We start from the raw sequence: 23,075 nt of genomic DNA, 5'->3' as shown, positions 1-23,075 counted from the left end.
TGGTGCACACCTTTAATCCCAGCATTTGGGAGGCAGAGGCAGGTGGTTCTCTGTGAGTTCAAGGCCAGCCTGGTCTACATAGTGAGTTCCAGGACACCCAGGGCTACAGTGAGACCCTGTCTCAAAAAAGACCTATATATATATGTATGCATGTATTGTCTGCATGTGTATAAGTGCATCCATGTCATACGATGTCCATGAATTCTGAAGAAGGCATCAGATCCCCTGGAACTGGAGTTATGGACGGTTGTTAGCTGCCATGTGGGTGCTAGGATTTGAACCTGGGTTCTCTGCAAGAGCAGCCAATGCTCCTAACCGCTGAGCCATCTCTCCAGCCCCATAATAGGATTCTTAACTTTTCATTATCTTGGTGTTAAGATTAAATACACACACATACACTTAGAGGGGCTGAGAATGTAGCTCAGTGGCTGAGTTCTTACCTAGTATGCATAAGGTCCTGGGTTCACTCCCCAGCACAAAACAAAATAGCAAACCAAAAACCATGAACCAACACCTTAGATGCAGTGCCCGGAGTCAAGCCTGGCTCCCTAGCGACTGCTCAGTATCGATGTCGAATTCTGTTCGTGGGCATAAAGTGCAGGCCTGATTTGCCTGACTGAGGCAGGGCAGTGTGCAACAATCGGAGTAACCCACTCCCATTCCTGAAAGAGCAGCTCAAGCCATCTCCTACAGGGCTCATGTGCAGGGTCAGTGGCATAGCCATCGAGCCTGGCCATCCACAGTTCACCTCTCTTGATGGCTGCTGGGAGATGTGCATGCAGAGCCCAGGCCAAGCATCAACATCCTCCCTCCTTGAGCATGTATGTAGAGACCAGCCTCTCATCTCTGTTGGTAGGTTACCCCAAAGGCCACCCCGAGGCAGGAAGCTTTGAGGAGGACCTGAAGCACTTGAAGGAGAAAGTGTCTGCAGGTGCTGACTTCATCATCACCCAGCTCTTCTTTGAGTCCAACACCTTCTTCAGCTTTGTTAAGGCCTGCACCGAGATGGGCATATCCTGCCCCATCCTGCCCGGGATCTTTCCCCTTCAGGTGAGGGGCTCAGGAGAACCCCACTCTGCTCCACTGTCCCAATCTGGGCCATGGCTCTGGGGAGAGATGCTGAGTCATGCTGCAGTTCTTCCTAAGTGGCACTAGATTCCCATCAGATGTTGTCTGTGCAACTTCTGTTGCCCTGATGACAGCAGGGATGTCTGTTTAGAGCTTGTACTTTGGTCTGCTGTGATTACAACTCTAATTAGAACTTTTGGTTAAGGTGAGCTTGATGGCACACACCTGTGATTCCAGAATTTGGGACGTAAAGGCAGGAGGATCAGGAGTTTGAGGCCAGCCTGCACTTCATGAGACCTTGTCTCAAAAACAAAAAGGTTAATGAGTATTTCTCAACCTAGGATCTCACCAGAAACATTTGATAAGCTAGCTTCACAGCTGGGTCTCTAGGTCTCACCTCTAAAAGTTCTGATATAACAGCCTGAGGTGGGCCTGGGAATCTGTATTGTATAGCTTAAGTCTGGCAGGTGACTGTGACCAGTGAGGCTTGGGAACTCTTAGGTGATGGGTGCTAGGCTCTTAGGTGCTAGGCTCTGGGACTCTTAGGTGCTAGGCTCTTAGGTGCTAGGCTCTGGGACTGACTCGGAAATACAGAAATACTGCAGGCAACCACTGGGCTCTGCCAAGGGTGAAAAAGCAATGTGAGGCCAAGCGTAGGCCTGTGATATCACCTGGCTATCATGGGTTTCTCCGTATAAAACTAGTTGGCCAACGGAGCCGGCATGGGGTAGGCTGGAGATGGGCCAGAGGTGATCCCACAACCCCTTGTGTCTTGGACAGAGCTACACCTCCCTTCGGCAGCTTGTGAAACTGTCCAAGCTGGAGGTGCCAAAGAAGATCAAGGATGTGATTGAGCCAATCAAAGACAACGATGCTGCCATCCGCAACTACGGCATCGAGCTGGCCGTCAGCCTGTGCCGAGAGCTGCTGGACAGTGGCTTGGTGCCAGGCCTCCATTTCTACACCCTCAACCGCAAGGTGGCCACCATGGAAGTGCTAAAGCGTCTGGGCATGTGGACCGAGGACCCCAAGTAAGGGTGGAGGCCCAGTGAGTCCCCAGGGAATTCAGAGCAGCTGTGGTACAGTGTCAGGCCTGACCTGGAAAGGAGGCCCTTATGTGCCACAGCTAGCCAAGGCCCCAGGGGTCCACCCTCCAGCTCAGAGAGTGCCCCACATGTAGTGGAGGTTCAGAGCCACATCCCAGAGGCCAAGCATGGTAGCTTCCTCCAGCTCACTCCAGTCAAGTCCTTGACCTTTCTCCCTCCTCACCAGGCGACCCCTGCCCTGGGCTATCAGTGCACATCCCAAGCGCAGGGAGGAAGACGTGCGCCCCATCTTCTGGGCCTCCAGACCAAAGAGCTACATCTACCGCACACAGGACTGGGATGAGTTTCCCAATGGCCGCTGGTGAGGGCCATAGGTGCTGGGGAGGCGTTAGGGGTGGGGTCTGCAGGAAAGCGTTCTGACCTCTGGTCCTCCCTACCAGGGGTAACTCCTCCTCTCCAGCCTTTGGGGAACTGAAGGACTACTACCTCTTCTACCTGAAAAGCAAGTCCCCCAGGAACGAGCTGCTGAAGATGTGGGGTGAGGAGCTCACCAGCGAAGAGAGCGTCTTCGAAGTCTTTGAGCACTACCTCTCCGGAGAGCCGAACCGCCATGGCTACAAGGTGAGTGGTGCAGAGTGGGGTTTGGACCCCATGGGGCTGGAATGCTTCTTCTCTAGTGGATGCACACCTCAGCCAAGGTAAAAGGTTAAGAAATCCCACCTGGGATGGGCCCGTGGAGGCACAAACAGGCTGGGTCTCTGCCGAGGACTGTCCAAGGGGCAACCTGGGCCCTGGCCCATCATCGCCCCAGCCCAGCTCATTCTGCCCTGCAGGTGACCTGTTTGCCCTGGAACGATGATCCCCTGGCAGCTGAGACCAGCCTGATGAAGGAGGAGCTGCTGCGAGTGAACCGCCTGGGCATCCTCACCATCAACTCACAGCCCAGCATCAATGGGAAGCCGTCCTCTGACCCCATTGTGGGCTGGGGCCCCAGTGGGGGCTACGTCTTCCAGAAGGTATGCTGGGTGCTCAGGGCTGCTTACCCTGACCAGCACCAGCACTACCCTACACACCACACCAGAACTTTGGCCTTTCCCTCCTGGGCCTGCATTTTGAATGGCAGTTGGACAGAGGTAGTGACAGGTCACCTGGGCTCTCCAAGCCTCAGTTTCTTCTGTAAAATTAGATGTGTTTTATGTTCTGGCACAAAGCATGTGAGGTGCTCAGCCCAGGGGAAGAAAAAGCAAACACTTACCTCTCGGGAGCTGTGAGGGCTAGCCAGATGGAGCTAAATTGCACTCTGAACCAAAGCCCTGGGCCCTAGATGCAGAGACCTGGGTTAGATACCAGCTCTGCTGTTTTCTTTGACATAGCCAGCTCACTCCACTTTCCCCAAACCTGGCTTCCTCCTCTGGGTGCCGTATTCTGAGGATTCTACCAAGTGACAGTAGGGAGGCCCTCTGCAGACCGAAGGGCCCAGCCAGCCCATCTGTATCATTGTGGTCATCTAACAGCTGGGAAGGCCATGCTGTGCCAAGCTCTTCCCACATCCTCCCTTACCCCTTCCCTTTTGTATTCACCAGTTCCACAGTTCATCCTGGCCATGCTACCTCTAATCCAGATGCATTCAGTGTCCTCCACTTGTACTGATGGAGGCCCCTCCTGGACAGCCAGGAGGATAGGCATCTGGCTGAGAGGTAGAGCAGGCAAGTCCAGTCTGTCATATGTGGAGGACAGCTGGAACAGGGTAAGGAGAGAAGACAGCATGTCTGCTGGGGAGCTAGGATTGATACAATGGGTACTCTTCCCCCACAGGCCTACCTGGAGTTCTTTACCTCCCGGGAGACAGTGCAGGCCCTTCTGCAAGTGCTGAAGAAATATGAGCTCCGAGTCAACTACCACATTGTGGATGTGAAGGTAGGCAACTCCTGGGCTCAGCTCTATGGCACTCAGCAGAGTACACTCGAGAGCATCCACGTTTATTCTGACAGTCCCCAGGTGCCTAGCCATGGCCAGACAGACTGTGCAAGCCAGCAAGACCAAATGGGGGCAAGTCTCTTCTCCCAAAGAGCTCCCAGCCTGGTGAGGGAGACAGATAACTTACACAACAACAAGTCAGTAGGAAAGTCAAGTTCAATATAGGGTAGTGCAGGATCCAGAGGAGAGACATCATACCCAGGGGGTTTCTGGAAGGGATCCTCTGTGTGTGTGTGTGTGTGTGTGTGTGTGTGTGTGTGTGTGTGTGTGTGTGTGTGTGGTGTCCACACCTGGTGGCTAGAGGAAGATACAGGATCCAGAAGAGAGACATCACACCCAAGAGGTCCGGGGTTTCTGGAAGGGATCCTGTGTGGGTATGTGTATGGGGGTGGGGGTAGGGGTGTGTGGGTGGATGTGATCCTGTGTGGCGTGTGTGTGTGCGTGGTATCCATACCTGGTGTCCTGCTGTCACGCTCCACCTTACTCCCTTGAGACAGGGTCTCTCACTGACTTGGAGCTATGTTGACAGCCAGCAAGCCCAAGCAGTCCTGTCTCCATTCCCTGCACCAATCCCCCACTCCCCACCCCACGTTGTGCTGCAGTTACAGGCAGGTGCAGGGCCACACACAGCTTTTTACCTGGGTGCAGGATCCAGACTCAGGTCCTATGCCCACATAGCAAGCACTCTTACCGGCAGAGCCATCTCTTCAGACCTTGGGCTGAGTCTTTTTAAGGACAGAGAGGAGTTGGCTAACAGGCAAAGGGCATTATGTGGAAAGGGCAGAGGAAAAGACTCTGCACTGCACTATCCCTGGGAAAACTGAAAATAGGAGGTAAAAGTATTGTGCCAGGGCCCGAGTTCTAGCAGTCCTGCATGGTGCCTGGGGCTTCCTGAGACAAAGGGAGCCTTTCTCCAGGAGCAGAGTGGCTTGCCTCCATTTCATTTTACACAGATTGTCGCAGGTGGCTGTACAGATGGCAGGTACCAGGGAAGGTCGGAGCCAGGGAGGCTAGTGGAGGGCCATGTGACCCAGGTAGAAAGCAGCGGGCCTAGGTAAGAAGAGCGAAAGAGCAGGTGGTGTAACACACAGCTGTAATCCTAGCACTTGGAAAGCAGAGGCAGGAAGATCTTGAGTTCAAGGCCAGGCTGATGGGAGTCCTTGTTTAAAAAATAAAGTGGGGCTGGAGGGATGGCTCAGCAGTTAAGAGTGCTGACTGCTTTTGTAGAAGACCTAGGTTTGAGTCCCAGCACCCAACATGGTGGTTAACAACTGTCCATAACTCCAGTTCCAGGGGATCCTATGCTCTCTTCTGACCTCTGCAGGCATTGCACCACACAGGTGCACTTACAAACATGTAGAAAATATATTCATACACATAAATTCTTTTTTAATAATAAAAAAGTAGGGCTAGAGAAATGACTAAGCCATTAAGAACACTGGCTGTTCTTGCAGAGGACCTGGGTTTGATTCCCAGCACCCACATGACAGTTAACAACTGTCTGCAACTCCAGTTCCAGGGGATCCAACACCCTCTCATTGTATGACATGGGTGCGTTTACCTACATGCAGGCAATATACTCATACACATAAAAGTAATAAAGTATTTTTGAAAATAATAATAAAGCATGCAGGGTATGATAGGGAGTCCAGTCAGGTGAATGAGGAGGAGACATGCCCACAATGCCTCTAGGACTGTGGTTCAAGTAGAAGGTGATGCTGTTCATAGGTGCAGGCTAGGAGGGCAGTACAGTAGGATGGGAAGCAGTTAGTGGGGTAAGGTGTCAGGGCACTGAGGCCTCAGCCCTGCTTCTGCTCTCAGGGAGAGAACATCACCAATGCCCCCGAGCTGCAGCCCAATGCGGTTACATGGGGCATCTTCGCTGGCCGAGAGATCATCCAGCCCACTGTGGTGGATCCTGTCAGCTTCATGTTCTGGAAGGTAAAGGAGTGGGAGGGAGCTTGCCCTGGCCACTGTGAGAGTCCTGGCTAAGCCACATCCCTGGGCCCTACAGTCCTGCCTGCAAGGTCACCCATTAGCACATAGTGTTTATTGCTGGGCAGGAATGGCTCTGGTCTTGTTCCTTTCTGGGACATGCCCTATAGGACAGCAGCAGGGGCCCAGACCAGAGGGCTGTCATGTTAACCCTGCCCATGTGTGTCTTTGCCCACATGTGCGAATACAGGATGAGGCCTTTGCCCTGTGGATCGAGCAGTGGGGCAAGCTGTATGAGGAGGAATCCCCGTCCCGCATGATCATCCAGTACATCCACGACAACTACTTCCTGGTCAACCTGGTGGACAATGAGTTCCCGCTCGACAACTGCCTATGGCAGGTGGTGGAAGACACGTTTGAATTGCTCAACAGGCAAACCACCAACAAGAGAGAGACAGAGGCACTGTGACCCTGTGTCCTGACCTCCTCCTCACCTGGAACCTGTGTTCCCTTATCTCTCCCCACATGAGGATGGCAGCTAGACTGGCAGGAGGCATCCACACTGGCTGGACCTGAGATGGCTGCGTTTAGGAGCCTGGTACCTCTGCTAAAGCCCATAGCCCGTGTTCTTGTGTCAAGCATCCCCATCCACAGGGGACCACCACCCTCTTGGAGAATGGGAAAAGACGGTTATTGCAACTGAGCCATTATATCTAGACAGCCTTGGTAGCCAGCCTGGGAGCCCAGTGAACTTGTACCTGGGTCCATGTAAGGCAGGCAGAGAGAACACAGGCCATAGGAAGAGGCATGACAAAATGAAGGGGCAGATACCACTGCCCTCCTCCCTACTCAGCTGTCTATACACCAGGCCCCCTGGGATGGGCCTGGACTGACTCCCAATAATGCAAGGACCTTTGACCCGAGAGCTTAGCTTTCTCCCTCTTCTCCAGGGCTGCTCAGTGAAAAGGGTGTGTCTGTGTATTTGTTTCTGGAGAAGTGTTCCTTAAGGGTTAAAGGCCTTCTGACCTTTGTCCTACATGGGGGTCTTGGCTGCCTTTTCTGTTCATTAACTGCCAACAGGCAAGGCGAGGCGAGATTCACCTGAGCAGGTGAGCTGAGCAGGCCCAGCTCTGCCCAGCGTGTGCAGCCCACTCCCTGCCTCATTTTGGGCAGGGCTCCTGCCAGCAGCCTCTGTTCAGCTTAGCCCTGGAGATGTCTCCCGGGACTCCTCCCCAGCCAGTCCTGGGGCCTCACTGCCTGGGGCAGTGACTGGCAGGTATAGATGGCTGCTCAGTGTCCTGGCTCCCAGCCTGCTGATCTTGTGGCTGAAGGAGTGGGGTTGGGGGAGGGGGGCAAGTCCATGGAATAGCTGAGGCTGAGAAGGGAATTTCCTCTTCCTCTCCAGGCCCAGATGGCTGCAGTGGGGGCCAGCCTTGAGAAACTGCACAGAAACAGCTAAGACTAAGGGGGACCTTTTATTGTTGCCCAGAGCTCCAGGAACTGGACCTCTGTCACTGTACTCCCTGGGGTGTGGGTGCTCTTCCTTCCTTTGGAAAGTTGGGCTCAGTCCTATTCATCCCATGGGAATATTTCACAGCTGCTGCTGGGTTCCGCTGCCCCAAGCCCATCACATCTGAGCTGCTGCCACTTGCTCCTAGGGGCACAGGCTACTGCTGGCTTCTCTGCTGTGTTCTGGCTACCAGGCGCTGGGACCACTTCTCAAAGGCCTGAACGCAGGGAGGGACAGGAAAGGCTGTTTGTCTCAGGCTCCTTCCAGGGCCGGAATGACACCTGGGCACCTAGGCCATGCTATATGTGCTCCAGCCAGAGGATCCTCCTGCCCTGGCAGCCAGCCCACCCTGTCCCAGGCCAAATACATGGGCTCAGAATAGACCAGACTTGTGACTTGGGAAGCCATGCCCAGTGACCTGCAAATGAGAAGCCTGAGCTTGGCCCAAACCCTACAGGGACCAGCATGGGCGGCCACTGCCACAAATAGCCTGTTTCTCAGGTTGTCTGACAATGATACTGCGCTGGGCTTGGGGCCACCAACAGTCAAGGGCTTCCATGTCTAGGCCGTGTACTGTATAACCAACCTGACCAACCCACCCAATGGAGAGACCTCAGGGTGGAGTTTGGAATATACATGCCCCACCTTTCCCCAGCTCAGCCTGGAGATAACACTGGTTTTAGAACACAGGCTGAGTGAAGTGAGGGGGTCACCTGGCTGATACCTGGCAAAGGATCTAGCAGTCCTCTTGCTGATGTAGCCGCTGAGCCACCCACAACTGCAGGGCCTTTTGCCGCCACGTCCTCCAAGTCTGTTCCAGGTGCCACTGCCTGAGCTATGGGAGAGTTGACAGAAGAGGCCGTCTGCCCTCCGGGAAGTCCTGGCTCTTCTACCTCTCTGTCACTCCAGGGTGAAGGGGGGCGCGACAAGGAGTGTCACATGAGGAAAGTTAGCAGGTGCAGATCCCATTGGCCCACCCCCAAGGTTTCAAACTAGTCAGTCCAAAGACCATACTGAAATGTAGTTTCTAGAGTTAGCTGTGGGATGGAATGAACAGGAGGTACTCCCCAGGACATCTGTAGGGTGGAGAGTGACCAAGTCCACTTACCAGAGTCTGAGACAGCTGTTCCATCCTTTGAGCATCTACCCAGCATTGCCATGTCTCTGCCAGGAGTCTGGCCTGCTGGGAAGCCTGGAACCTTTGGAGCAGATCCTGGAGACACCTGCTCTGTAGTGACCTACACCTGCAGGCCATGAGCATCATGACCTCTTCAAGATGAAGGTACAGCCCCAGGCCTGGGCCACCCCTCAAGGGTCCCACAAGCTCAGCCACTGGCCAGAGAGGACCATCCCTCCTCCCTAGACATGCACAGTTACTCCCATCACAGCTACATTTGAAGAGCCTGTCTATAGAGCCCTTCTGGTCCTGTAGGGAACTGGCTGGGGGCCCATGCAGGCAGGGCAGCCAAAGCTGGATGGCCGAACAGAGAGGCCTCTCTGTCGCCTGGAGAGGAGAGTTGGGTCCAGGAGAGGTTAATGCCTTGGACCAGGAGGGCAGTTGCCCCCTCCCCCTCAGGCCTCCAGGCTGTGGACTAGCTCAGGGCACTAACAAGAATGGGAGAAAGAAATTGATTCAACAGCTGGGATACTCAAGAGGATGTGGGCAGGAACCCTGTGATTCACAGAGATGGCTTGATGGCTAGGGACTGCCCAGGGGATCCAGCTCCTTACTCAGAGCCCAGGACTTGGTCCTCTGTTCACTGTAGCTGTGCTGCCATACCAGGTTGGGCAGCAGTCTCTGTGACCAGTGTTCAGCAGCTGTGAGTCTGAGGGAGCAGTCAGAGGAGAAGTCAACCTAGTGGGCTGGGGCCTGCTGGCCAAGAGGGATTCCTGATTTCCCTGCCAGAGTGGGCTCCCACCTGTGTGCACAAATGGGATGCTTCATCAATCTCTCACCCAACAGTCCCCAAGACACCAGGAGGAGCCAGCCAGCAGGACACATCAAAGTGTATGTGTATGTGTGTACATATATATTGGTCTTTTTGAGACGGTCTCACTGTAGCCTCAGCTAGCCTAGAACTCTCTGTGTAGATCAGGCTGGCCTCAATCTAACAGGTATCCTCATGCCTCCACCTTTGGAGTGCTGGGATTAAAGCCATGCTACCATGCCTACCTATTTTTTAAAAAAAACAATGAAAAGACTGGTGGTATACCTATATAATTTCACCAGGATCATGAGTTTGAGGCCAACCTGGGTTATATGAGCCATGTCTACAAAGCCTTGTTAACATAATATCTAAAAGTAAAATACTTGAGACCCCATAACCTCATATATGTGAATTCTGAAAGCCACTGACACTGATCTGTTCCAGTTTCATTTAAAAAGCAAAAGGCACTTTCATGATTTCCTTAGGCTTTCTAGAGTTGAGTTCTTCCTGGTAGCAGGACTCCTGGTGATGCCAAGTAGGATTGCTGCTTGGCCCGCCAGGATCTCTGGCTGGGTCCCCCAGCTGCATCCCCAGATGCTGGCAGTGCCAATTCTTGTCTCCGGTGTTCATGATGGCCTCTTCCCTCTTGCTGTCCACCTGCCTCTTAACTATTTGCGTGTCAGAGCTAAAGACTTCTGGTCTGGAAAGGGGGACTGAAGGTTACCTTTGGAGAGAGAAAAATAAATTTTTTTCTACTTTATTTTCTGTAATGAGCATCTTTAATTTTTCCAATAAAAAATAAAATTACTAGTACACTCCCCATGCATTTTTCTGGATCCTAGACTGCACTATGATTTAACAGTGAATTTAAGAGCTGGGGGTGTTGAGTGTGTACTGGACACTACAGCAGGGCTGGGTGTGCAAAGATGACTAAAACGTGACCCTTACTTGTAAGCAGACAATAGTTTGCTGTGGAAGACAAACCGAGAAACTGAGGTGAAGTGCAGAGCCAGGTGTAAGCATAGGGACAGTTCAGAAACCATCAGCAAGACAGAGGGAATAAAATGTCTTTGTAAGATAGTGTAGGAGAGGTAGATATCAAATATAACTTCTGCTGTTAGTCCTCAAAGTGGAAGGGATATCCCCACATGAGAAATAAAATAGTTGCAGGTAAACGGGAATATGGTTTTAATGTATCCGAGATCTGAGTTTCAAAGACCAAACAGCAGACTTTGGCCCAAAATAGTACAGTTTCTTTTGAGCATCTAACCTTTGAACTTTTTAGTTCACTTTACCCATTCTACCAGTTCTGTTTCTTTAGAGAACCCTGACTAATACACTGCCTGTAACTCCGAGTTATGACACGATGCCCTCTCTGGTCTCCCAGGCACCCCCACATGGGCACATACTCAAACATGAACATACACATTTATACATAAAAATAAAAGAGCTGGGGGTGTAGAACACTTGTGTGCAAGGTCCTGAGTTCTATCCCCCTACACACAAACACTTTAAAAAAAAAAAAAAGATGCACGTTTATCTGAGGGTGGGTTATACCTGCTGCAGCACACAGAGAGGTCAGAGGACAATGTTGGTGAGTCATTTCTCTCCATCCACTTTTACATGGATTCTTGGGATCAAACCCAAGTTGCCAGGCTTGCATGGCAAGCGCCTTTACCCACTCAGCCATCTAACTAATCCACACTTTTTTTTTTTAATTTTTAAGCAAGGTCTTAATGTGTAGCCCCAGCTGGCCCAGAATTTGTTATGTAGCCCAGGCTGGCCTCAAACTCACAGAGATCTGCCTGCTTCTACCTCCTAAGTGCTGGGATTAAAGACATGCACCACCACACCTAGCCCCATAAACACTTCTTTAAAAAAAAGACTGTGTATGTATGTTTTGCTTGTGTATGTGTGTGCCTATTACCCACAGAGCCAGAAGACAGCAGTGGATCCTCTGGAACTGGAGTTACAGATGGTTGTGAGCCATGTGGATGCTGGGAACCAAAACCCACATCCTCTGAAAGCAGCCGGTGCTCTTAACTGCTGAGCAGTCTCCCCAGCTTCATTAAAAAATTTCATGTAGCCGGGTGTGGTGTCATATGCCTTTAGTCCCAACACTTGGGAGGTAGAGGCAGGCAGATCTCTGAGTTCAAGGCCAGCCTGGTGCACATAGTGAGTTCCAGGCCATGTGGGCTACAGGGAGACCCTGTCTCAAAAACACCAAAAAAGAAAAAAATTGTTTTTCATGTATTTATTTTTATTACACTTATTTATTTACTTTGAGACAGGGTCTCACTAGTAGCCCTGGCTGACCTGGAACTTGCTATATAGACAGGCTGGCCTGGAACTCACAGACATCCACCAGCCTCTGCCTGCTGAGTGTTAGGATTAAAGGTGTGCGCCACCATAGCCAGCTTTTATTTTTAATTATGTTCATGAGTGGTTTTGTGAACATATACAAGTACCCGTCAAGGCCGCAGGGTTTGGATCCCCTGAAGCTGGAGTTAGAGGCTGTCGTCAATCTCCTGACCCGGGTGCTGAGAACTGAACTCAAGTCTTCTCCAAGAGCAGCAAGCACTCAACCTCTGAACCATCTCTCCCTTCCCTAGCAGGAACACTAGTGTGCTGCCCACCTATGTCTGGCCCCTTACTGAACACAGGCGCACACTCCCACAAACACTGTTTAAAAGATCATTGTGTCTGACCAAGAGCCACACACTGCCTTTGCAATCAGACCTGCCCAGGGTTGCCACTCAGATTTACTGACTGGCTCCACCTCCTCTATGTTGTCAGCCAACCAGAGCCAATGGGCATGCAAGAACTGGGATGCGGGGGTGGGGGGTCTGTAAAGATATTTGCCCCTGGAGAAGTGTCTAATCACTACTATCATGGGCAGAAACAAGCTGTTTCTCAGGCTGGTGGTTGATGAGGGAAGTTTTTCCCTCCCACTTGTACCTGTACCCACCTCACCTGCATCCGAAGGGCTGTGCTGTCCAGCAGCAGCAGGACGCACCCTCTGCTGGCCAGCCTGAAGTCAGCTCCCTGGACTGGGGTTGGTGGCTCCAGCCTCGGTCTCAACAGTGACTCCTCAGGAGGCTCTGGGGCCCGGCCTGCTGGCACAGGGTGACACCCTACTTGCCAGATGTGGCCTCTGGGACCCTAGAAAAGAAGGGTGCCCACATCCCAGGCCATCAAGTCCAGGATTCTAAGGTTCGGCCTGCAGGAAGCCCATCCCAGTGCCCCGAGGAAGGCAAAGCCACAGGCCTGGGCCCCTCCCAGCTTTCTTCTGGAAAGTTCATTCATCTGGGAAATACCAGGAGGGTGCAGTATCACATCAGGGACAAGCATCCAGTTTAAGGTGACACAACGTCCTGCCGGCTACAGTTTGCTCCCATCCCTAGCAGGAACACTGGTGTGCTGCCCGCCAGTATGTCTGGCCCCTTACTGAACACAGGCGCACACTTTTGGCAATCCTGCAAGGCAGTGTAGCAGCTAAAGTCAGGCATCTTCCCAAGGACGGATCATACGAGAAAGTGACAGAGCTGGGATTCATATCCAGAACCAGCTCCAGGAGCTACCAGCTACCTGGCCACCCAACAGGTACCACCCAGCCACCCCATGTTCTCTGCCACTGCCAAAAGCAAGCTTGAACCCTGGGCTGGAAGCAATGTGAGGCTGCCCTTAGCATGGGCACTCACTGGGCAGTCAGCTGCTGAGCGGTGTGGGCTGGGTGGACCTGGCCCAGGTGGGACTCCTGTACCCACAGGATCCAGCACAAGACTACCTGGGCTAGGGCCAGGACTTGAGCTCTCTTTTCTGCCTGATGCTGGGCCTCCTGGTGTCAGCCCAAGGTCACTTGCCATGCCACAAAGACCTGATGAGCCTCGGTCCTCCTCAGCTGCCTATCGGCCTGACTCTGCTGCACAGAGCTTCTCCAGTACAGGATGGATGCCTGAGCCACATGCTGTTCTTGTTCCCTGACCCCTGGTCTGCAGGCCTCCTGACAGCTATCGGCCTGACTCTGCTGCACAGAGCTTCTCCAGTACAGGATGGATGCCTGTGCCACATGCTGTTCTTGTGCCCTGACCCCTGGTCTGCAGGCCTCCTGACAGATAGCAAGTGTGGCCATAAGTACTGTTCTCCTCAGGCCTTCCTGGAAGGCTCGATGTTGTGCCCCTCACTAGCTGACACCAGGCCTGGAAATAACTGCAAACATGAGCAGAGGAGGGGCCATGCTAGCTGAGTCAGCAGCCACATCTATTCAAAATGATACCTGTACAATCCAATACTCAGGAGGCTGAAGCAGGAGCCAGCCTGGGCTACATGGTGAAACCTAGTCTTTTAAAAACAAGAGCCAGGGTCTGGAGAGATGAGTCAGGCCCAGGTTTGAATCCCAGCACCCACATGGCCGCTAACAACCTTCCATAGCTCCAGTTCGTGGGATCTGATGCCCTCTCCTGTCTTCTGCAGGCATTGCACAACACAGGTGCACTTACATAAATGCTGGCAATGATAGAATTGGCAGCCTAGCCTTGCTCAAGCCTGGTCTTACTCAAGCCTTATCAACTGGTCACTCCTTGGACTGAGTGACTGCTTGTGGAGCCCACCTGTCTCCTTTAGTGCTATAGATAACTCACCCACCTGTCTGAGAAAAGAGACCCTCAAGGATACCAAACTGAGGCACTAATTCAACTCCCCATAAATGCAGCTGTGTCTCACAACCCTGGTATAAAGTCCCCCATTTTCTTCGTTTAGTGTAGATGTCTGGTTCTTGAAGACAGCCTCTACCTCTCACTATATCCTATTTGAATAAAGGAAGATACATTCCTTGCCTGTTGCAGGTCTGGCTCTGGTTTCTTGTCTCCTACTCCTCTGTCTTACCTTTTCCAAAAATCTAACAGGCAATATACTCATACACATAACAAAAATATTTAAAAAAAAAAAAAGAGCACTGGCTGCTCTTACAGAGGACCTAGGTTTGGTTCCCAGCACCCTAACAGTAGTTAACAACCACAACTCCAGGGGATCCAGTACCCTCTTCTTGCCTTCTCCGGCTTTACATGCACATGGTGCACTTATATACATGTAGGCAAAACACTACGCTCATACACATAAAAACCAATAAAAAACAAAAACCGAGGACCCACAAAACCCTGGGTTCAGTCCCTAGCATCATATAAACTGGGCATGGTGTGACATACCATAACCCCAGCACTCTGGAGACAAAGGCAGGTGAATCAGAGTTTAAAATCATCCGTGGGGGCTGGAGAGATGGTTCAGCGGTTAAGAACATTGAATATTCTTGCAGAAAACTTGGGTTCGAATCCCAGCATCCACATGTCGGCTAACAACTGTCCATAACTCCAGTTCCAGGGGATCCGTGGACACCCTCTTCTGACGTCCTTGGGGATTGCTATACTTATATACATGAATGTGAAACACTCATACACATAAAACCAAAAAATTAAGTTATCCCTAGCTACATAGAGAGTTGAAGGCCAGCCTGGGCTGCATGACATCCTGCCTTTAAAAAAAATCCCCCTTTTGGCTACTGTGAGGGGACCACAAGACTGGCCTCTTCATACCTGAAGAAATCACCCCTGCCAGCTTCACTGTTTTCTGAAGCCATAGGACTATCCTGGCCAGGAGGTGGATGTCTGAGTCTTCTCACCAACTCCAAACAATGAGAGGTTGCTGGCCGTGGCTTTGGCCCCAAGCTGACTCTCTTTTCCAGCCCCCTCCCCTCCAGAGTGCCAGGCCTCCAACTTGGATCTCCCCCAGTCCTGGGATCCCTGCCTTTCCCAGGTGGAGAGGACCAGACCCCTCCTACCCTAGATACACCTACCTCCGAAGGCATCTCCGCTGAACTAGCGCTTGCTGCCAGCACCGGAACACCGTCCTCCACCGGACCTGGAGGTGGACTTGCCCCCACCTCTGGTACTGTTCATGCAGGAACTGCTGCCCTGGGTCCAGAGAGACCAAGAGCCACTGGGTGCTCCCCAGGCCTCTCCTGGGCCCTGCTCAGCCAGCCCTCTGCCTCACACTCTGTCTAGGCCAAAATGCTTCTGGTCACCAGGCCAATCCAGTTCAGGGAGTTGAGGGGTTTTGGTCTATTTCTTGGTGCTGGGAACCGCACCCAGCACTCTGCTTGTGCTAAGCACATATTCTACTGTGAATGCTGTTCCCAGCCTTGAATTTCTTTTGCTTAAAGTGTTCTGTTTAGGGGCTGGAGAGATGGCTCAGCAGTTAAGAACTTTAGCTGCCTTTGCAGAGGACCCAGGTTTGGTTCCCAGCACCCACATGGGGAACTAACAACCATCCATAGCTCCAGTTCCAGGGGATCCGAGGCCCTCTTCTGACCTCCGTGGGCATTGCATGACACAGGTGCACTTACATACACACAGGCAATACACTCATACACATAAAACAAATATTTTTTTAGAAAGTGTTCTGTTTGGCAGCTGGAGAGATGGCTCAGCAGTTAAGAGCACTGGTTGTTCTTGCAGAGGACCCAGGTTTGGTTCCCAACACCCACATGGCGGCTCACAACTCTCTGTAACTCCAGTTCTAGGGGATCCAACATCCTCTTCTGGCCTCCATGAGCATTGCACAACACTTGCATACATGCAGGCAAAACACCCATACATGTAAAATTAAAATTAATTAAAAAAATAATAGTGCTTTGTTTTGTTTTGTTGTAGAATGTTTGGACATTGGGAGAATTCAGATTTCTTTAAAAAAAAATCAAAGAGCTGGGAATGTGAGTGGCTGCCTAGCACACATGAAACCCTGGGTTTGAGCTCCACACCACACAATCCAGGCGTGGTGGCTCACAGCTTTAATCCCAGCACTTGGGAGGCAGAGGCAGGCAGATCACTGTGAGTTTGAGGCCAGCCTGGTCTACCATAGTGAGTTCTAGGCCAGCTGGGGCTACAGGGCGACCCTGTCTCAAAAAGACCAAAAAAATAAAAAATAAAAACAAAACCTAGATTTCCAGTTTCTCTTTGCAAGCTAGAAGATTCAGCTGCTTTGCATCAGCATTTATTCTAGATGGGCAAGCATGGGCTGGAGAAGCAGCTGTCCCCCATGGACACATCACCAGATTCCCAGAACAACCAAATCCTGTCTAACAGCTCATCAGTAGATGGGGGCTGGAGAGATGGCTCAGCAGTTAAGAGCAGTGACTGCTCTTGCAGAGGACCCGGGTTCGATTCCCAGCACCCACATGGCAGTGACAAACCGTCCTTAACTCCAGTTCCAGGGGAATCTGAAGCCCTCTTCTGACCTCCTCCACGTTGCATGATATGGGTGCACTCACATGCATGCAGACAGTACACTAACATATATAAAATAAAAATAAATATTAAAAAAAAGACAGTAGATGGATTGTAGAAAGCAGCCTTGAAAATGGCTCCCAGTGGGCCAGCAAGATGGCTCAATGGGGAAAGGTGCTTGCTGCCAAGCCCGACAACCTGAGTTCTATCCCCAGGATCCACATGGTAGTTGTCCCTCTGACCTCCATATGCGTGCCAAGGCACATGTGCATGTGTGTCTACACATATAAGCACATACACACATAAAAATAAATAAAAAATGGAATTTTAAAATTGAAAAAAGAATATTCTCGGGCCAATGAAATGGCTCATCAAGTAATGGCTCTAGTCGCCAAGCCCAGTGACCTGCATTCAATCCGCAGGCCCCACATGATGCAACGGGAGGACTGGCTCCCCTAAGTTGTCCTCTGACCTCCACATACAAGCCATGGCACACACACACACACACACACACACACACACACACAAATAAAATTTTAAAATGGGGAAAAAGGGGACTGGAGAGATGGCTCGTTTGTTAAGAGCACTGGCTGTTCTTGTAGATGACCTGGGTCCAGTTCCTAGCACCCACATGGCAGCTCAAAACCGTCTATAACTCCAGTTCCAGGGGATCCAATGCCATCTTCTGGCCTCCGTCGGCTCCAGCATGCATGTGGTACACACATACTCATGAGCCTTCACACACACACATACATAATTTTTTAAAAGTCTTAAACAAACAAAAAAAAAACAACCCTCAAGACTATAATCAGTTCTGGGGTGTGGCCCAGAGGTAGAGTGCTTGCCCAGCATGGGGAGGCCCTGGGTTCCATCCCAGAACACAGTTAATTAGTTACATAAAATTGTGAAGTACAGAAAGGGATCTTAGCCTCCTGGACTGTGACTTGGCTGGGGTCAAACTGTGTGCACACAGAAAGCTCTTCCTTCCTGCTGAGCCAGGATCCAGTTCATCCCTGTTCCTTCCCCAGCTGCTCCTCTCCCAGCCTGCAGCCTTAGCCAGCTCCCTCAGCAAAACTATTCTTTCCACTTCTCTGCCTTGGCCTGAGCCTCCCCTGTCTAACCAGCTGCTGGGCCCTGAGAGTGCTGTGACTCCATCCATTCCCTCCCCCTTATCAGGGCTCAGGATGAAGGTGACAGGGAAGAGGAGGGTGGTGCTGATGTTCTGATCCATAGTCACCCCATGAGGCAGGTGTCACATTATCCCTGTTTTACAGATGAGGATTTGTTAAAGGCTCACGTTAACAGGGGACAGAAGAGCAGAGACCCACCCCTGGGTCGTCCCCTACCACCCAGTCCTGGGATCCAATCCCTGGACTCTGAGATGACTGTGGAACTCTGGGTGTCACCACAGGACCCTGGCTTTCTCTTACCCAGTGCTCCCTCCCCAACCTCCCCACCCCAAGCCCTCGGCTCACTCTGCCAGCAGGACAGCCAGCACCTCAGGGCCATTCGCACTAGTCTCTGGCTCATGGAGCCACTGCTCCACTGCCTGCCACTTTGCCAGCTGCTGCCGCCACAGGCCCATCACAGCTCTGCAGCTCTGATGCCCAGCTGGCAGCTAGCTCTCTCTGGGCCCCTTGAGCTGTGGTCCAGTGGTTCCAGCTGAGAAGGATACTGGGAAGGAAGGGGAGTGTCCACCCTGCACGTAGTCACTGCCACCTGGGACCAGTCTCGCCCTCCTCTCACCTCCCTTCAGTGGTAGGAGTGACTTGGGTGGCTCTTCTCCCTCTTTGCATCAAGGGAGAGTGGGTTTCTGGGATTAGAGGGGTCAAAGGCCCCTTTAAGGGACACAATGACAGAGGATGGTAATAAGAAAGGACCCTCAACTCCCATTGCTGAGTCCAGTGCTCACCAGTCGTAAACACAGCTATAGGTACTGTGCCAGGAGGCATGGGCCTCTACGTGTGGATGCCCTACTGGGGTCGGTACTGTTATTGCCCCCATTAAAGATAGGGAAGCAGAGGCACAGAAATGTTTGCCCCAAGATCATACATCCAGAGGTGCAAAGCTGGGATTAGGACATAGGTTGTCCCTCTCAAACACTGCCCTGTGAGAGCCTCTGGGGAGAAACAGAGACATCTGAGTGCCTTGCCCCACCCCCACCCCTCACAGCAGGATGGGGCTGGAGGACTGGAGGCATTGAAGGGCCCTGATTCTGGGGGCCACACTGACTGGAACATGAGCAGGGAGCCTCCTGAAATGCAGACTCCAGGAGAGTCAGGAGACAGTAAGTCCACTGCACAGTGGACAGCCCTGCTTGCTCTTCCTGAGGAGGGGTCCCTACCGCCTCTGGAGGGTATACTGCTGCCACCACCTCGCTGCCACCAGGAACTTCAGGGCCTGCACATGCCAGAGCAGAAGGCACTGTCCCTGCTTGGCCACATGGCTGCCTAGAGGACACTCACCAGCACAGTCTCCAGGGAGGTGGGAGGTGGGGGCCCTAGGGATGAGAGAGAGAGAGAGAGAGAGAGAGAGAGAGAGAGAGAGATATGGATCCTGGGGTCTTCACTTCTCTACTCCATCCCTGCCTCTTACTTTCTCCAGCAAGCCTTGGGGTGCTCTGCAACCCAGCCAGGCCTCCTCTTCAGGGTGACTGCTCCGTGGCTCCAGGGCTGACATGATCTTCTTGCTGCCTGACTGAGTGTCCAGACCCTAGGCCCTCAAATGCCACCAGCTCAGAATGCAGCGCAGAGCACGCTTCTGCATGCCCTGAAAGAAAAAGCTACAGAGGGGGCAGGTGAGTCTCTGGGATTCTCAGCACCTCTAGCTGGAACAGGGCTAATCAAACGGGCTACCCAGAGACACTGGCTGTTGTGAGTGTGGCCATCTGAAGCCACTGGGTCACTGGGTCATTGGGGGGTTCGAGAAACAGCAATGCCATAGCTGGGTGGTGGATCTTAGTACGGGTCTGATGGCCAGCACCACAAAAGATATAAATAAACTGCAGGTGTCACTCCAGTGACTGCCCAGCCCACTGCCCCCTTGCAGGACACTCAATAAACTTTTTTTTTTCTAACAAACAACCAAAAACACAGGCCAAACTGATGCCCAACTTGGGAGGCAGAGGCAGGCGGATCTCTGTGAATTTGAGACCAGCCCGATCTACATAGTAACTTCCAGGTACATTAAGTGAGGCCCTGTCTCAAAAACAAAATGAGGCTGGGAGTGGTGGAGCATGCCTTTAATCCCAGCACTTGGGAGGCAGAGGCAGCAGATTTCTGTGAGATTGAGGCCAGCCTGGTTTACATAGCAAGTTCCAGGCCAGCTGTGGCTATAGGGAGATCTTGTCTCAAACAAAAATACAAAAACAAAACAAAATAGAACAAAAAATAATGTCCAGTTGTCCCCCACCCCCACTAACTTCTTGATGTCTGTGGCCTGCAGTTCTCACTTTTCCCAGCTGGACTGATCCCTTGCCCTTTCCCAGAGCAGGGTCGGGGCATACCACTCATTGACTTCATACTCAGGGACTGCAGAGCCCTCACACACAACCACCCTAGGATTTTTGGGGTTTTTTTTGTCTTTTTGAGACAAGCTTTCCCTGTACCCTAGCTGAGATTACAAGCCTATACCACCAGGTCCAACAGGACAGAATCTGGTTTGGTTTTGTTTAGTATTTTTTTGAGACAGAGGCCCTCTGTATAAGCCTGGAACCCGCTTGCTGTATAGATCAGGTTGGGGATCCTGCCTCTGCCTCTTGAGTGCTGAAGTTTTGGAATTCTTAACTCTGTAATCCTTGGCTTATGTTCCCTGAGATCCCAGGATGGAAGCTGGCCCCTGATGACCCCAGCTTCCCCTCCCCCACAGCCATCAATCAGCCTGAGCTCAGAGTCCTGGCACCAACCATCCTTGTACAAGCAGCATGGAGAAAGTGCCCCCAGCAGCTTTCTGTTCAGTCACTGGTGCAGGGTCCCTTGGCCACCTCCCAAGGCCTGACACCAGTGGGTGACACAATGTATCAGGCCTCCTGCCGGGGATGCAGGAAGGAGGGGGATGCTGACCCTGTGCTAAAAGATACTGCTCATGTACCCATGCTGTGCAGCTGACCTTGGGTCACCTAGACACTCACGTGGCCTGCTGATGCTGGCAGTCTCACGTCCTCCAGAGCAACAGGGCCCGGTGCAGGACCAACTTCCAGCAGGCTTTCCACATGGAGCCCTGGTGTGGCTTCTGGGGTAGCCACTGGGCCTGTGTCACTCTCTCCCCCAGGTTGTGGGTGGTGGCAGTTCTCAGAACTGAACGGTGGAGGACCTTGTTCCCTAGGAAAGAGTAAGTCCTGGTCACAGACACACAGCACGGCTTCAGGCCTCCTGGGCCTCCCCATCACTGCCCTCCTGTGTCCTCCACACCCTCCCTTCCAGGCCACCTGAAGACATCATTTTCCCCAACTGGTAGGGGTAGGATGCATGTCCTCCATCAGACCAGGAACTTACAGGGGTGGAGGGTCACACGCCTTCCAGGTGGAAAGTGAGACAATCCAGCACCCAGCCAGGCTGTAGGGAGGAGATGGAACTTGTTGGGGACCTCTGTTATGCAAAGTAGAAGCCCCTTCACGTCCGGACAGCTCATGCAGCTCGGGATTATGTGCTGGGGCTCCTTTCATAGCAGGGTGCCTTCCTGGCATCCTTCCTGACTCTCCTTTTGAAGTGCCCTCCACAAATGCTCTAAACACAAACATGGCCTCTGGCTTTAGGAATACCATGCTTTCCTGTGATTTTTCAGGCAGACAGCAGTCTGGCAGAAACCCACTTCCATATGTAAATACAATGTCTCACAAAGTACCTAACAGCCAAAGCTTTTACCACTACCCCCATGGTATAAATATCCTAGTCTTCTCTCAGTACTTGGAGCTAGAAGCAGACTTGGAGCTAAAAGCAGACTTGGAGCTAGAAGCAGACTTGGGGCTAGAGCGGGGACTGAGTCGCTGAGACTTGGAATAAAGAGCTGTAGACTGAGTTCTGTGTCTCCTGCCTGTAATTTAGCCTCCCTGGGGGGCAGCACCCCTCGTTACCGACTTGCGGACATTCTAGCTTTCGCTGTCCTCGTACTCTTCCCGCGTGGTTCAGTGGCCAGTGGACCTCGCATCCTGAGGAAAGTACACGGGTGGAAAAGGGACAGGATTCGGCTGGACAACGCTCCAGTAGCAGAGAAACTTTCAGCACCAGAGATGCACGGACAGAGACACGGGACCCGAGCCGGTGGGAAAAGCCTGCAGGGCACCCGCCGCCATGGCCAGAGACGCCCTGTGGCCAGACCCGCGCCGCGACTAGCCAGGTGTGGCACACGCACACCATGCCTGGGGCCCAGAGCACTCCCTATATCTGGCGCCACAACGTGGGAGCTTCTGAACCTCATGGGACCCTCTGAACCTCGTGGGACCCTCTGAACCTCGTGCCACAATGTAAGAGCCTCTGAACTTCATACCAGCTAGGAGCTGGTGCCCACAGAAACGCTAGATCCGTGAGTATCCCTCCCACTCAGGAGGGTAATCTAATCTCTTCCTCTCTTCTAAATTTCCTCCTTTTCTTTTCCGGTCTAGAAGTCCTCGTGAGGGACCGCTAGGGCCAGAGAGACAACTGAGGTTTTTCTGGCCAGGGCTACCCCCTGGTGTTAACTGAAGGTCTCTCTGACCCCTTAGGGGACCCCGACTGCCTATACAGGTGTGGACAAAGACCTCTATCTAGACATCTCCTTAATATCAACCCTGGTGATGCATCGGCAAATAAAAACCCATTGGGGTGGCCCCCAGCCTCTCAAATTTGCGGGCAGGTCTTGTGACTGGGGACCACTGTGATCTCCTGAAATTTTGATTTCAGGAATGTCCCTTTGGAAACCGTCACTTCATCCAACTTTTCCATCTGAACACTGCTAGGAAAAATCCCTAAAGTTCTAAGCTTTAGAGTCAGGCAGATCCCTCTACCCTGCCCCCAAGCGTTCAAGCAACAGCTGAAACCGGTTCAGTGAAAATTCAAATTAGCTAACCCCTGCCGAGCAGCCTATAGCTCAAAAGCGGCTCTCAGACAAAAGATTTAAAACTACAACTTTTTTTCTGCAAAGGCGCTTCAGCCCTCTAGTGTCCGATTGCTGTAAAAACATCTAAAAAAAATCTTCCCTTTACAATGGGGAACTCGGTATCACGACAGAGAAAGCGCCAAATTCATTCTCTTAAAAACCTACTTAAATCTAGAGGATTAAAAATTTCAAAAGAGGAAAGCTTAAAATTTTGGAATGAGGTGTACCAATTTGCACCTTGGATCTTATCAGCAGACATATG

The 23,075-nt window shown here is 52.0% G+C and overlaps 2 protein-coding genes across 9 annotated transcripts in view; one reads left to right on the top strand and one right to left on the bottom strand.

The window, feature by feature from the left end:
• Nucleotides 1-10,245, top strand: part of Mthfr (methylenetetrahydrofolate reductase) — a 17,731-nt gene extending 7,486 nt beyond the window's left edge. For all 8 annotated transcript variants that reach the window (XM_017802402.2, XM_008849927.3, XM_029554488.1 and 5 more), the window contains 8 exons: nucleotides 857-1,050; nucleotides 1,849-2,099; nucleotides 2,341-2,475; nucleotides 2,555-2,735; nucleotides 2,948-3,130; nucleotides 3,930-4,031; nucleotides 5,913-6,032; nucleotides 6,277-10,245. In XM_017802402.2, the coding sequence (XP_017657891.1) occupies nucleotides 857-1,050; nucleotides 1,849-2,099; nucleotides 2,341-2,475; nucleotides 2,555-2,735; nucleotides 2,948-3,130; nucleotides 3,930-4,031; nucleotides 5,913-6,032; nucleotides 6,277-6,495 (1,385 nt within the window). In that variant the 3' untranslated portion in view covers nucleotides 6,496-10,245. The remainder of the gene's footprint in view (nucleotides 1-856; nucleotides 1,051-1,848; nucleotides 2,100-2,340; nucleotides 2,476-2,554; nucleotides 2,736-2,947; nucleotides 3,131-3,929; nucleotides 4,032-5,912; nucleotides 6,033-6,276) is intronic.
• CUNH1orf167 (chromosome unknown C1orf167 homolog) overlaps nucleotides 9,236-23,075 on the bottom strand; it is a 26,875-nt gene continuing 13,035 nt past the window's right edge. Inside the window, 10 exon segments of the mRNA XM_029554496.1 lie at nucleotides 9,236-9,362; nucleotides 12,433-12,626; nucleotides 13,603-13,642; nucleotides 13,644-13,673; nucleotides 15,313-15,430; nucleotides 18,257-18,354; nucleotides 18,356-18,415; nucleotides 19,086-19,171; nucleotides 19,460-19,523; nucleotides 20,898-21,077. Of these exon segments, the coding sequence (XP_029410356.1) occupies nucleotides 9,236-9,362; nucleotides 12,433-12,626; nucleotides 13,603-13,642; nucleotides 13,644-13,673; nucleotides 15,313-15,430; nucleotides 18,257-18,354; nucleotides 18,356-18,415; nucleotides 19,086-19,171; nucleotides 19,460-19,523; nucleotides 20,898-21,077 (997 nt within the window).

This window comes from Nannospalax galili, unplaced genomic scaffold (assembly GCF_000622305.1).
Source record: "Nannospalax galili isolate Female #2095 unplaced genomic scaffold, S.galili_v1.0 scaffold1225, whole genome shotgun sequence".
Taxonomy (NCBI): Eukaryota; Metazoa; Chordata; class Mammalia; order Rodentia; family Spalacidae; genus Nannospalax; species Nannospalax galili.
Note: the sequence above shows the minus strand (reverse complement) of the source record. Positions and strands in the feature narration are given on the sequence as shown.